This window comes from Oncorhynchus mykiss, chromosome 19, assembly GCF_013265735.2.
Source record: "Oncorhynchus mykiss isolate Arlee chromosome 19, USDA_OmykA_1.1, whole genome shotgun sequence".
NCBI classification, from domain to species: domain Eukaryota; kingdom Metazoa; phylum Chordata; class Actinopteri; order Salmoniformes; family Salmonidae; genus Oncorhynchus; species Oncorhynchus mykiss.
In genome coordinates, this window is record NC_048583.1 from 26,051,307 (window position 1) to 26,064,873 (window position 13,567).

Here is a 13,567-nt window from a genome sequence, read left to right on the forward strand (position 1 = left end):
AATAACAGTGACACTGTGTAGCAGCTAGCCGGTAGGGCAGGTACAGGTAGAGAGAGAAAGAGAGGGAGAGAATAACAGTGACACTGTGTAGCAGCTTGCCGGTAGGGCAGATACAGGTAGAGAGAGAAAGAGAGGGAGAGAATAACAGTGACACTGTGTAGCAGCTAGCCGGTAGGGCAGGTACAGGTAGAGAGAATAACAGTGACACTGTCTGCATCCCGCATTGCACGCTAATGGCAATATAGTGCACTACTTTTGACCAGGGCCTTCAGGGCAGGCATTATACTGTATAAAGAACAGGGTGCCATTTGGGACGCAATTCTATGTAGCAAGGAATATGTAGAGTGGAGGGCAGAGAAGGAGAGCAAGAGAGTAGCAGTGACACCATAGCAGCTAGCAGGTAGAGAGAGCAAGGTCCCTCATTTGTATCTGCCACAGCTGATTAATGAGATCTCGTCCTCTCCCCGTTCTCTCCTGCTCCCCGTCCCCCGTCCCCGTCCCCTCCTAGTTGTCCCTCGCGCCGCTCCTCTCCCAGGCCTCATTTACATTCGGATGGTGGGAGAGCGAGAAAGAGAAGAGTACATGGATGGTAGGGTACACCACTGACAGACAGGAGCGATGGCTCCATTTAGGGGCCCTATAGAGAGGAACACCGCAACAACACACAGTACAAGTGTGAGGGAGTACGTGTGTGTTACCAACTGAGAATTCTTCTGTACAGCCCATTGTCAGTGTGCATGTACGAGAGTAGTTTTCTGTGTGTTTAAAAGGAAAAGAGTGTGTATTGTGTTAGTTCTTGAGAGTATTCATATGTGCATTTTGTTCGTACGTGACTGTTCACCTCCCTCTGAGTGTGTATGAGTGTGTGTAGAGAGAGAGCGCAGCTTGGGTCAAGTGCAAGTGGGCCAAACTGCTGATTCATCTCAACACCTCCAGGGACTTTACATAGCTTACTGTGTTGTACACACAGACACACACACAGGAAGTACGACCAATCGGAGCCAATCAGCCAATTAGTAGCATACATTCATGTATTTCTCTCCCTCCCTCTCTGTGTCGTGTCTCTGTCGTGTTAGCCCAACATGCTGACTCATCGGATAGATTTATTTAGAGCATGTGGTTTTACGGCAGCAAAAGCAGTGTGACTATTGATACTGTAGGTAGGGAGGGAACATTGGCTGGGAAAAGAATCAAATGGAGCTAGAGACGCAACAAGAATGTGTGCGGCTCACATAGACACTACTATAACATAACATTAGAACATATTTAACAAATGTATAATGTTTTAAATCAGCCACTAGATTAAATGGACTTCGCTTATTCGCATTCAGGCAACACATCTACAATTTTAAATTCTCCATTCAAAAACAAAACCCACAGCCAGGTCTCTGAACAAACCAAAAAAACACTGGTAGCATTGGTGGTCCTAACTTAGAAAAGTACAAAAATGTAGGCGCACCAGAAAATTTGATTTTTTTTTCAATTGATTGACATAGACATACAGCCTACATTGAGCATATACACTGCTCAAAAAAATAAAGGGAACACTAAAATAACACATCCTAGATCTGAATGAATGAAATATTCTTATTAAATACTTTTTTCTTTACATAGTTGAATGTGCTGACAACAAAATCACACAAAAGGTATCAATGGAAATCAAATTTATCAACCCATGGAGGTCTGGATTTGGAGTCACACTCAAAATTAAAGTGTAAAACCACACTACAGGCTGATCCAACTTTGATGTAATGTCCTTAAAACAAGTCAAAATGAGGCTCAGTAGTGTGTGTGGCCTCCACGTGCCTGTATGACCTCCCTACAACGCCTGGGCATGCTCCTGATGAGGTGGCGGATGGTTTCCTGAGGGCTCTCCTCCCAGACCTGGACTAAAGCATCCGCCAACTCCTGGACAGTCTGTGGAGCAATCATGGTGCATGATGTCCCGGATGTGCTCAATTGGATTCAGGTCTGGGGAATGGGCGGGCTAGTCCATAGCATCAATGCCTTCCTCTTGCAGGAACTGCTGACACACTCCAGCCACATGAGATCTAGCATTGTCTTGCATTAGGAGGAACTCAGGGCCAACCGCACCAGCATATGGTCTCACAAGGGGTCTGAGGATCTCATCTCGGTACCTAATGGCAGTCAGGCTACCTCTGGTGAGCACATGGAGGGCTGTGCGGCCCCTCAAAGAAATGCCACCCCACACCATGACTGACCCACCGCCAAACCGGTCATGCTGGAGGATGTTGCAGGCAGCAGAACATTCTCCACGGCGTCTCCAGACTCTGTCACGTCTGTCACATGTGCTCAGTGTGAACCTGCTTTCATCTGTGAAGAGCACAGGGCGTCAGTGGCGAATTTGCGAATCTTGGTGTTCTCTGGCAAATGCCAAACGTCCTGCACAGTGTTGGGCTGTAAGCACAACCCCTACCTGTGGATGTCGGGCCCTCATACCACCCTCATGGAGTCTGTTTCTGACCGTTTGAGCAGACACATGCACATTTGTGGCCTGCTGGAGGTCCTTTTGCAGGGCTCTGGCAGTACTCCTCCTTGCACAAAGGCGGAGGTAGCGGTCCTGCTGCTGGGTTGTTGCCCTCCTACGGCCTCCTCCACGTCTCCTGATGTACTGGCCTGTCTCCTGGTAGCGCCTCCATGCTCTGGACACTACGCTGACAGACACAGCAAACCTTCTTGCCACAGCTCGCATTGATGTGCCATCCTGGATGAGCTGCACTACCTAAACCACTTGTGTGGGTTGTAGACTCCGTCTCATGCTACCACTAGAGTGAAAGCACCGCCAGCATTCAAAAGTGACCAAAACATCAGCCAGGAAGCATAGGAACTGAGAAGTGGTCTGTGGTCACCACCTGCAGAACCACTCCTTTATTGCGGGTGTCTTGCTAATTGCCTATAATTTCCACCTGTGGTCTATTCCATTTGCACAACAGCATGTGAAATGTATTGTCAATCAGTGTTGCTTCCTAAGTGGACAGTTTGATTTCACAGAAGTGTGATTGACTTGGAGTTACATTGTGTTGTTTAAGTGTTCCCTTTATTTTTTTGAGCAGTGTATAAATCCTACTTCCTACTCTCCGGAGGAAGATATCACTTTTCCTTTCTTTCTGTGTCACCAAATGTTTGCATTTACCGGTAAAGTTACCATGTTGCCAGTAGGACTGTACGATATGGGCAAAGAAATCCCATTGCGATTTTTTTACCCAAATATTGCGATTTGACTTGCGATATAGATCGAAACACCTGGGTGAACTGTTGGAATCATAGAAATAGAATGATCTATTCTAATTCCATGGTTGGTGTTGTTTGGCATGACAAAAAAAAAAAAAAAAAAAAAAAAGCCAGGTAGGAGTTATGACAGGGTAGGAATCAGTTTTGTTCAGTGTTTCCCAGTGGACCCTAATCAAATTTGAATAAATGTTGCATTTAGAGAATTTTTTTTAGAATACGCCATCTGATTCAGAACATGCTGTTGAGAAAACAACATGCTGATCTACACACCACCACTGGTAACAACATGTATTAGAGCTAACGTTTGCTTTGCCCTAGCTAGTGCATTTAGCTAAATGGCATTTAGCTAGCCATTGACTGTCCAAATCGCATCAAAAACCGTGGATTGATGGCAGCCTCGGAAACCGTAGGAGAAACGCTGCTTAAAAACACGGCAAAGTGACCGGAGACAATTGCATGGTTAAACAGTACATACACGGCCTAGGCAGATCGATCAAGATGGCTCGACACAAGTATAGGGACAAAGTGTAGGAGCAATTCAGCGGGTCGGATACGAGGCGTATGTGGCACGGGCTTCTAACAATCACAGATTACAAAAAGAAAGCCAGACACGTCGAGGACACCGACGACGCCCTACCGGACGAGCTAAACACCTTTTTCTCACACTTAAAGCATAACGAATCTGAGCTGCCGAGGAGAGCGCCTGAGGACAACGATGAGACGGTCTACAGGGAAGAGGTAGGCACTCTGACGGTGTGGTGCCAGGTAAACCACCACTCCTTCAACGTCAGCAAAACAAAAGAGCTGATTGTGGACTTCGGGAGGAACAGGTGCTGTGCATGCCTCCACCCTCATTAACGCGGAGACGGTCAAAAACGTCCAAGTTCCTCGGCGTACACATATCCGAGGAGGTGAAATTTTCAAAACACACGGACACTGTGGTGAAGACGGCACGACAGCGACTCAACATCAGGAGGCTGACGAAATTCGGCCTGTCCCGAGGGCCCTCAGTGTTCTACCGGATCACCTTTGAGCGCATACTGGTGGGCTGCACCAGCCTGGTTTGGCTACTTTAACACCGCTGACCACAAGGCAATACAGAGTGTGGTATGCACAGCCGAACGTGCCATTGGGGGTGCAGACTGCCTGTCCTCCGGGACACATACAACACCAGGTGTCACAGGAAGGCCAAGAAGATCATCAGGGACCTCAGCCACCCGAGCCACGGCCTGTTCTCCCCACTTCCATCCCTCAGACGCGGGCAGGACAGGAGCATCATGGCTAAAACTAAGACTGTCCAATAGCTTCTACCCCAAGACCATCAGGCGGCTGAAGACACCACTACTCAGCTACCTGCTCCCCCTGTCCCTTCCTGCCACCCAGACTTCCTACCCCACCCCACCACACCAATGGACATTTATCAAGCTGAATAGACCAGTACTCCTTTTTTAAAATGGGTTTTTCAGTCACACTGGTGCTCCCAAAATAAAACTCCAGGTCACACAGCAAAAATACTGTCACATATGTAACCACATTTGTCCCACTTTAGAGCCCCACCTCCCTGGCCTGGCCTTGAGCCCAGCTGAAATGTGTTTGGCCTGCTGTTTGGTTGTTGGTGTCTAGGCTAGGCTAACAGGTTCTGTTGGATGGGAAAAGCACAGAAAACAGCACAAAGCACCAGTTTCTCCAACAGTGGGTTGGCATGGGCAGTAGACAAGAGGAGAGAGGGATGGATGGAAAGAGTTTGAGGAATGGCCAAATAAAAATATACAAAAGACCCCTAACCCAGCCAGACAGAGCCTGTCTGTGCTGTGGTTTCAGCCAAGTCAGTGTCCTGCAACAGCAGCACAATAGACCAGCATGCATCCTTCCCTGCCTCCCACCCATGCCAAACCTCTGCTACTGGACAACCTCTGCTACTATCATCTCTGCCTCTTTTTTTCTTTCTCCCCATTTCTTTCGCTAGATCGGTTCCTCTCTCCTTGTTCATGTCTCTGTATCAGTTCCATTCTCCTTCTCTACCTCATAGCTTCTCTTTATCCCCCTCCCTCTCTCCGTCCTCACTCCCTTTCTCTCTCTCTCCGTAACCCAATGTTGTGTAGAATGAATGGGAGGATTGGTTTAATCCAGTAAGAGAGTGGATTAAAGTGTCTTGTCCCAGTACGTATCGGATGCCGCTACCGCTGCTTCCTCAAGATGAGACGGAGGCAGGATTAGACAATTACTCTATTTGATTAAACAACTGCTTGATTATATTTCCCTTCAAGTCCATTTCCTTATTTCGCAGCCCCCCCGAGTCCTCTTTGATGGATACATGAAACAAACAAATGTGTGTGAGTGAGAGTAATTGAGTGTGTGTGTGTGTTAGAGAGAGACTTGTGAGTGTTTGTTTTCAAGTGTGTGAGACTGTTTGTGTTTAAACAACAATGTTTGTGTGTTCATATGAGTGTGCATGTAAGCTTTTGACTGTGTGTGTATGCATTTGTATGCCGTGTGTGCACTTGTGTCTCTCTGCGTCACACAGATCCAATACTCGGGTACTTTGATTACAAAAACAAATTAATCTTTATTCAGATGGGAGTGCCGTCGTCATAAATCTCTCCAGAACACAAACATTGTATTTACAGTCCTGTAATTGGCGGGAACAAGAATAGCGCTGGCAAATCCCCTTTGGAGCAGCAGCCCTGGGTCCTGTTCATCAGGCACCAAATGTACTGAAACCTGGGAGGGACTACCTGAACATGTCAAATAAGTTATTTTTTGAATGTTCTGTTGCAATGTGTTTTACTACTTTGTGCACTAATGAATATGACCCTGTTCACCGGGGCTTTATAATACAGAGAAGCTATGCAGGCGCAGCTAGGTCTGTCCTGGAGCCCTGCCTGATTAAAAATCCTATATTATTACTACCAGGGGTAATATTCAATTTGGATGCAACCTACCCCTTCATCCCTTCTCTTCTCCCTATCTCCCTCCCCCTCTCTCTCAGGTGGAAGTGCATTTGGGAGAGCAGGGGATTATGGGATGGGACCTGCTTAATGGGGTTGAGTGAGTGAGTGAGTGAGTGAGTGAGTGAGAGAGAGAGAGGGGGGGGGGGTAAAAAGGGAGACAGAGGTGGCTGGGTCACTGGTTCTCTGTCAAAGTAGCAGAGGTGGCACAAAAGCAAGTCAACAGTGGGTTCCAAAATGCATTCTGCACAAGTTGTTCCATTGTTGATTTTTATTAGATGTTGGCCAGAACGAAACTGTCCAGTCCAAGGCGGAGAGAGGAACTGAGTGTCCACTCTCAGTTAGCTGTTGGCCTGTCCATAGCTGATGACACACTCAAAGTCTCTGAAGCTCACGTGGCCATCACTATCCTGGTCTGCCAGCCTGTAAGAGAGACAAATAACACAGTTAGAGAAGAGGAGGAGAGGGGCGGGGAGGAGATGGGAGAGGAGATGAGGGGAGAAAAGAGGAGGATAGAAGGAGGAGAGAAGAAGCATACGTCTCTGTGGTAAGAAGCAGCCAGTTGTCCAAAGTTGGTTTTTATTCTCTACCCTTGGAGAGCACAGCTAGTCAGCCACGTTACAGCCAAGCGCTGGCACACTGGCTCCTAGCACCACAGGCTGCAGGTGTTTTACAATGGCTCTATTACTCTGTTCTATATCCATAAAATAGCAGTTCTACAAACACATTGAAACACACGCGCACTGTACACACACACACACACACAAACTGCATGAGCACAAACACACACAGACATACACACACTATCACACTAGAGGATGAGCCACTCCACTCCAGAGCCAGTGTATGAAGAAGTCGCCACAGCAAATTGAATCATGTCAATGGAGAAATTACAGTACAATAGACCTGACTCTCGCTCTATTTCGTTCTTCACATCTCTCATCCCCTCCCTGGCACTCTCTCTCTCCTCCATGTCGCTCTGCCACACACACCTTCTCTCCCTCTCTCTCTGTGTGTGATCTCTCCATTCCTTGGCTGTGCAGAGTGTGCGTGTAAACACAGCAGCTGTGTGGAGATGAGGATCAACGGGAAGGAGAATTAGAGCAGCATTAAACAGCCAGCCAGTGGAAAATCACACTTCCTCCTCCTTCCTGTGTCTCATCGTCTCGCTCTACTAACCAAAGCTCTAACGGGCGCTCTAAATGAGAGCACTGTGAGGATCCAATTTGGACTCGACTGCAGGGGGTCTATCTGTATTGTAGAAGAGGGTTAGATAGTGTGACACCCCCATTCACAGCCCATTTATCACTCCTCCACCGCACCACCAGGGATGTAGTGGAGGCTGAACAAACAAAACCCTGTCCTCCTAGGCACCTGTCGCACCTCACCTGCTGCGTAATTTCCCAAAATACCTGGTGGACCTACTGTACACCTGAAACAGCTACTCTGTGAATACAGGGTTTCCCAAACTTGGTCCTGGGGACCCCAGGGGATGCACATTTAGGTTTTCCCCCAAGCACTCCACTACACAGCAGATTAGTGAGGAGTTGATTATTTTAATCTGGTGTGTGGGAGCTAGGGCAAAAACAACTATACGTGCACCACCTGGGGTCTCCAGGACAGAGCTTTTGGAAACGCTGCGCATCCCTCTTCACCCACTCGTTTCCCTCAAGCCCTCTAAGCTCTGCTAAGAGTGTCTAGAACTGTCTACTATGGTTTAGTACAGACTCTCTGAATCCCTGCAGGAGAGCAAGAAAGACGATAAGAAAAAGTGACAAAGAGAGAGAGAGAGAGAGGAGAGAGAGAAAGTGATATGGAAAGACGGCGAGAGAAAGAGAGAGATTGCTATGGAAAGAGAAGACAAAACAGGGGATACTGATAGACAAAGATGTTGAGGGTGAGCCCGGATAACAACACTAAGAGACCACTTTATGTAGCATTAGATGGAAGACGATCATGACTTAATGCCTGCGTGCTGCTTGTGTGTTTGGGTATGAGTGTGTGTGTGTGTATATATATATATATATATATATATATATATATATATATATATATATATATATATATATATATATATATATGTGTCATTTAAACAAACCACTTACACAGTGACATTTAAACTGACAGAAGCTACGACCACAATCAAGAACGTACCATTAAGACGTGATTAGTGTGTATATAATCACACATTTGGAATGGTGTGTGTGTGTGTGTGTTGACAGTCTAATTAAGGCCTGACACTGACCGTTTTTGAAACCCTGTGTTGTACTGACAGCTATGAAATTACCATTACTGCTCAGGCTGTCAAACACAGACTGATAGTGGGTCAGAGAGAGGGGGATGGGAAGGGAGAAAGGGGGCTGGATGGAGAGGGGAAACAGAGTTGGAAGGAGATAGAGAGAAGGGCGGGGGGTGGAGAGAAATGTGGTGAAAGAGTGGGATGGGGAGGGAGAGTTGAAGAGTGAGACGAAAAAGGTGATGTGAAAGTCAACTCCTAGAGGGCAACAGTCTGCTGCTTTTCATACTTTCCTTTTAATTAGTGAAACCAGGTGTGTGAACTCCCTAGCCAACCAGTGACATTAAGTGATCAACTAAGTGCCAGAGGGAGAGGAGAGAGGAGACCCACCTGACAGACCCTGTAGAGTAGCTCCTGGAGGACTTCCAGCTTGATACCATCCCTGCTCTAAGTGGTATGAACCTGGGCCTGTGGGAGGGGCTGAATATGTCTCACTCACTCACTGCAGTCAGCTTCCACAAGGGGAGAAAGACAGCAACTCCCAGGGGCCAGTGGAACAAGCAGGCTATGACATCATCAGCATGCACCGGAGGCCCAGGAGCATTAATCACAGTATTGTCATTGCTCTAAAACAGGATGGGCAACTCCAGTCGTCGGGGCTGGAGTGGTGTCTCACTTTCCCCCCCAACCCGAGCAAACACAGCAGATCAAACTAATTGCATTCTAAACCAAAGATCGTGTTTTGTTGATTATTGGAGTCAGGTGTGTTAGTTGGGGCAGACTTGTGACACCAGTCAGCCCCCCGGGGACTGGAGTTGGCCATCCCTGCTCTAAAGACACACACTGATCGTGCACACAAAGCCCACACACACACAAAGCACACAAACACACCATGTGCATAAAAAGAGAGCATGCCCCCCCCCCCCCCCCAAAAAAAAACAGTTTAAACTGCGTCAATGTTGAATAGAGCGGACACAGTGGTCCAACACTGTCTACAAAGAAAAAGAGAGAGAAAGAAAGACTGCTCAGTAGTTGACTGTTCATTCAGTCCATTACAACTGGTTACACCAGACGGATCCATTCATACCTAATTACATTATCAGTGTGTGGCAGCTGTGTGTGTGTGGAACCCCAATCGGGATATTGATGCTCTCATGAGAGCATCTGCCCCAGTTTCTGCCTGTGCATCGCAACACACACACAAGCAAGCACACAAAGACACACAGACTTATGGCGTGCAGGAGCCCAGGGTTCCAACCTAGTCAGTCAGTAACTGCCAAAATAAAGGAAACACCAAAATAAAGTGTCTTAATTAGTGATGCACTTGAAATGGCAGCAGCAGAATGACAACCAGCACATTCATGAGCATGCAGTACGACTTTCCTCAGTACAAAATCCTCGAAGACTGTGCCCACTGTGCTGTCAGACTCAGCATGCTCATGGGGCTGATATCGCTGGTCCAAATGTCAGTCGTGAAGCTAATATCAGTGACACTATTACTGTGTAACTCCGGTAGGGCAACATCTGAAAAATAACACACTTGGTAGTGTGTACCTGTGCTCGACCAGTCAGCGAAAGCCAACATCACCCACGAAAGAGAACGGTTGATGGTCAAGGGCATGAATTCAATTATCTTGGCATTAATGGAGTTCACCTTTGAGTTGTCTCGCTGAAATTGTCTTACTCTTTCAAATGACTGTTCGACTTGTTGACTGCTCGATCCACACAGCAGACATTGTGGGCTAGGTTAGGAATGCGTTGTTGCACATGTAGTGCTACATTTTACATGGCATCATTATGTCACCTACCTACTTTATATAGGTATGCACGTCGGCTTTGACATCGGTGTTAAACTAGACATTGGGCCGATGCCAATGTTGCCATTTTTGTCTAATATCGTCCGATTCCAATATGTTCACTGATATATTCTCCATCCCTAGTCCTAACAGGGCCTTGGGCCACCAGGAGCTGCCAGAACAGCTTCAATGCACATTGGCATTGATTCTAAGTGTCTGGAACTCTATTGGAAGGATGCGACACCATTGTTCCATGAGAAATTCCATCATTTGGTGCTTTTTTATGATGATGGTGGAAAAGCGGCCTCCCGCATGTTCAATTGGGGGGGGTTCTATAATATAACAAAGTATATCACTGCCCTTTTAAGACGCCATTGCCCCCTTTAAGAGCAGCTGCCCCTAAACCATGCTTGAAACTCAGGTTGTAAATTCATTTTTAAAACAATGCCATACACACAATTGTAGGAGGCCTTTTTAACAAAGGCCAAAAGTGTTTTGTGTTTTGCCTAAATTGCATTAAGAAATGTTGCACATTGCAAAGCACTGGAAAGTTACATCCTGAATGTTAAAGTATAAGCTTTGAATTACACTGAACAAAAATATAAACGCAACATGTAAAGTGTTGATCCCATGAGCTGAAATAAAAGATCCCAGAACTTTCATGTGCCTTAATAACAAACGTGTATGTTATCTGTAAATACGAATAATAGTTTAAAAAATACGAGCCTAGTTGGTTTAGACATGGGAAAAGTCTGGAACCTTTCCGCTAGCCATGTTTGGCTGAGATAATGGATGGGCTGGACATGCCGAGATGAGTTTGGATTCGTCTGGCATGTAGTACGCTTCTGTCTATAACATGAGCTGCTCAGTATGTGTAGCTAATCCTTTCTAACGCAGCTTTTTTGACAGATATTACGAAGAAGTGCAAGAAACACATCTCCGGATTACATCCTCAAACTAAGGGCAACCATGGCATCCGTGACATAGAGGGGAAAAGCGTTCATCCATGTCTACGAGTAAGAGAGTATAGCTAGCTACATTTTCAGATATTATACATTTCGATTTTGTCAGAGAGTCAAATTCATTGCAAGTTAAAGCGTACTGTTAGATAGCTCGCTAATGTTAGCTGGCTGGCTTGCTAGCAAATGTTACATGTATAATTTGTGTAGTAATATTATTCGTATCCCAGAGCCATTTGCATTTCTAGTTATAGCCTAATGTTAGCTAGCTAGGTAACATAGAACCTAGTTGGTTAGCTTTAGCCACCTGTAGATTCATTTAGGATATTAACGTTATTAGTTGGGATTATGGTTCATTGTTTAGCTAGCTAGCTACATGTCTAAACAAAAGACTCCACTATGCAAGTAACCATTTCCCTGTACCGTTTATACCTTCTGCAGGTGACAAATAAAACGTGATTTTAATTTATATAGTGTGTGTTTACCAGAGATGGTAATGTGACAAACAACATGACCTGGGCCAAAGTCCAATTGTGGCTATATCCAGGAAAGCCAAAATTCCAAAAGCTGGGCCTAAAATAGCGTATTAGAGATCATACAAAAGATCTTGCTGTGAGTCTTACGTGGATGATGTTAAAAATATTTATTGGTCTGACGTGATTAATAAGGAGCATCCAGACGCTGCACTTGATGAATTTATGAAATTCCTTCTTCCAAGTATTGATAAACATGCACATGTTAAGAAACTGACTGTTAGAACTGTTAAGGCTCAATGGATTGATGAGGAATTGAAAAACTGTATGGTTGAAAGAGATTGGGCAAAAGGAGTGGCTAATAAGTCTGGCTGCACATTTGACTGGCTTACTACAAATTGAGAAATGATGTGACTAAACTCAACAAAAAGAATAAGAAACTGTATTATGAAGCAGAAAGTCAAATTCAACTCATCAAACCATTTTGATGTTGCCAAATATTTTAACGATTATTTAATTGGCAAAGTGGGCAAACTTAGGCAACAAATGGCAACAACGAACAGTGAGCCATCATCCTCATGCATAGAAATAAATAAAAAAATGAAAGAAAAGTTAAGTTAAGTGTGGGAAAGGTGGGGCAATTACTGCTATCGGTCAACAATGACAAACCTCCTGGCATTGACAGCTACTGAAAATGGTAGCTGACTCTGTAGCCCCTCATATCTGTCATAGCTTAAATCTGAGCCTTGAGAAAAGTCTTTGTCAACAGGCCTGGAGGGAAGCCAAAGTCATTCCGTTATCCAAGAGTGGTAAAGAGGCCTTTACTGGTTCTAACAACAGACCTATCAGCTTGCTGCCAGATCTTAGCAAACTGTACAATCCTACTTCTCTGTAAACAAATTAACAACAGACTTTCAGCATGCTTATATGTACATGTACTGCACTGACACAAATGAATGATGATTGGTTGAAAGAAATTGATAACAAGAAGAGTGTGGGAAATGCACTGCTAGATTTCAGTGCAGCCTTTGATATTATTGACGATAACCAGTTGTTGCGAAAACATACACTACCGTTCAAAAGTTTGGGGTCACATAGAAATGTTCTTGTTTCTGAAAGAAAAGCAAATTTGTTTCCCATTAAAATAACATCAAATTTGTCAGAAATACAGTGTAGACATTGTTAATGTTGTAAATGACTATTGTAGCTGGAAACGGCAGATTTTTTAAATGGAATATCTACATAGGCGTACAGAGGCCCATTATCAGCAACCATCACTCCTGTGTTCCAATGGCACGTTGTGTTAGCTAATCCAAGTTTATAATTTTAAAAAGCTAATTGATCATTAGAGAACCCTTTTGCAATTATGTTAGCATAGCTGAAAACTGTTATTCTGATTAAAGAAGCAATAAAATTGGCCTTCTTTAGACTAGTTGACTATCTGGAGCATCAGCATTTGTGGATTCGATTACAGACTCAAAATGGCTCAGTTTATTCTTGTTCTGAGAAATGAAGGCTATTCCATGCGAGAAATTGCCAAGAAACTGAAGATCTCGTACAACGCTGTGTACTACTCCCTTCACAGAACAGCGCAAACTGTCTCTAAGAATAGAAAGAGGAGTGGGAGGCCCCGGTGCACAACTGAGCAAAAGGACAAGTACATTAGAGTGTGTAGTTTGAGAAACAGACGCCTCACAAGTCCTCAACTGGCAGCTTCATTAAATAGTACCCGCAAAACACCAGTCTCAACGTCAACAGTGAAGAGGCGTCTCCGGGATGCTGGCCTTCTTGGCAGAGTTGCAAAGAAAAAGCCATCTCAGACTGGCCAATAAAAATAAAAGATTAAGATTGGCAAAAGAACAGACACTGGGCAGAGGAAGATTGGAAAAAAAAGCGTTACGGA

General features: G+C 45.1%; 1 protein-coding gene across 5 annotated transcripts in view; it reads right to left on the reverse strand.

Moving 5' to 3' along the window:
• Positions 1-5,799: 5,799 nt before the first annotated feature.
• Positions 5,800-13,567, reverse strand: part of efcab11 (EF-hand calcium binding domain 11) — an 86,247-nt gene continuing 78,479 nt past the window's right edge. For 3 of the 5 annotated variants that reach the window (XM_036954505.1, XM_021573711.2, XM_036954503.1), the window contains one exon: positions 5,800-6,623. In XM_036954505.1, the coding sequence (XP_036810400.1) occupies positions 6,542-6,623 (82 nt within the window). In that variant the 3' untranslated portion in view covers positions 5,800-6,541. The remainder of the gene's footprint in view (positions 6,624-13,567) is intronic. The other 2 variants (XM_036954506.1, XM_021573708.2) reach the window with 1 other exon arrangement.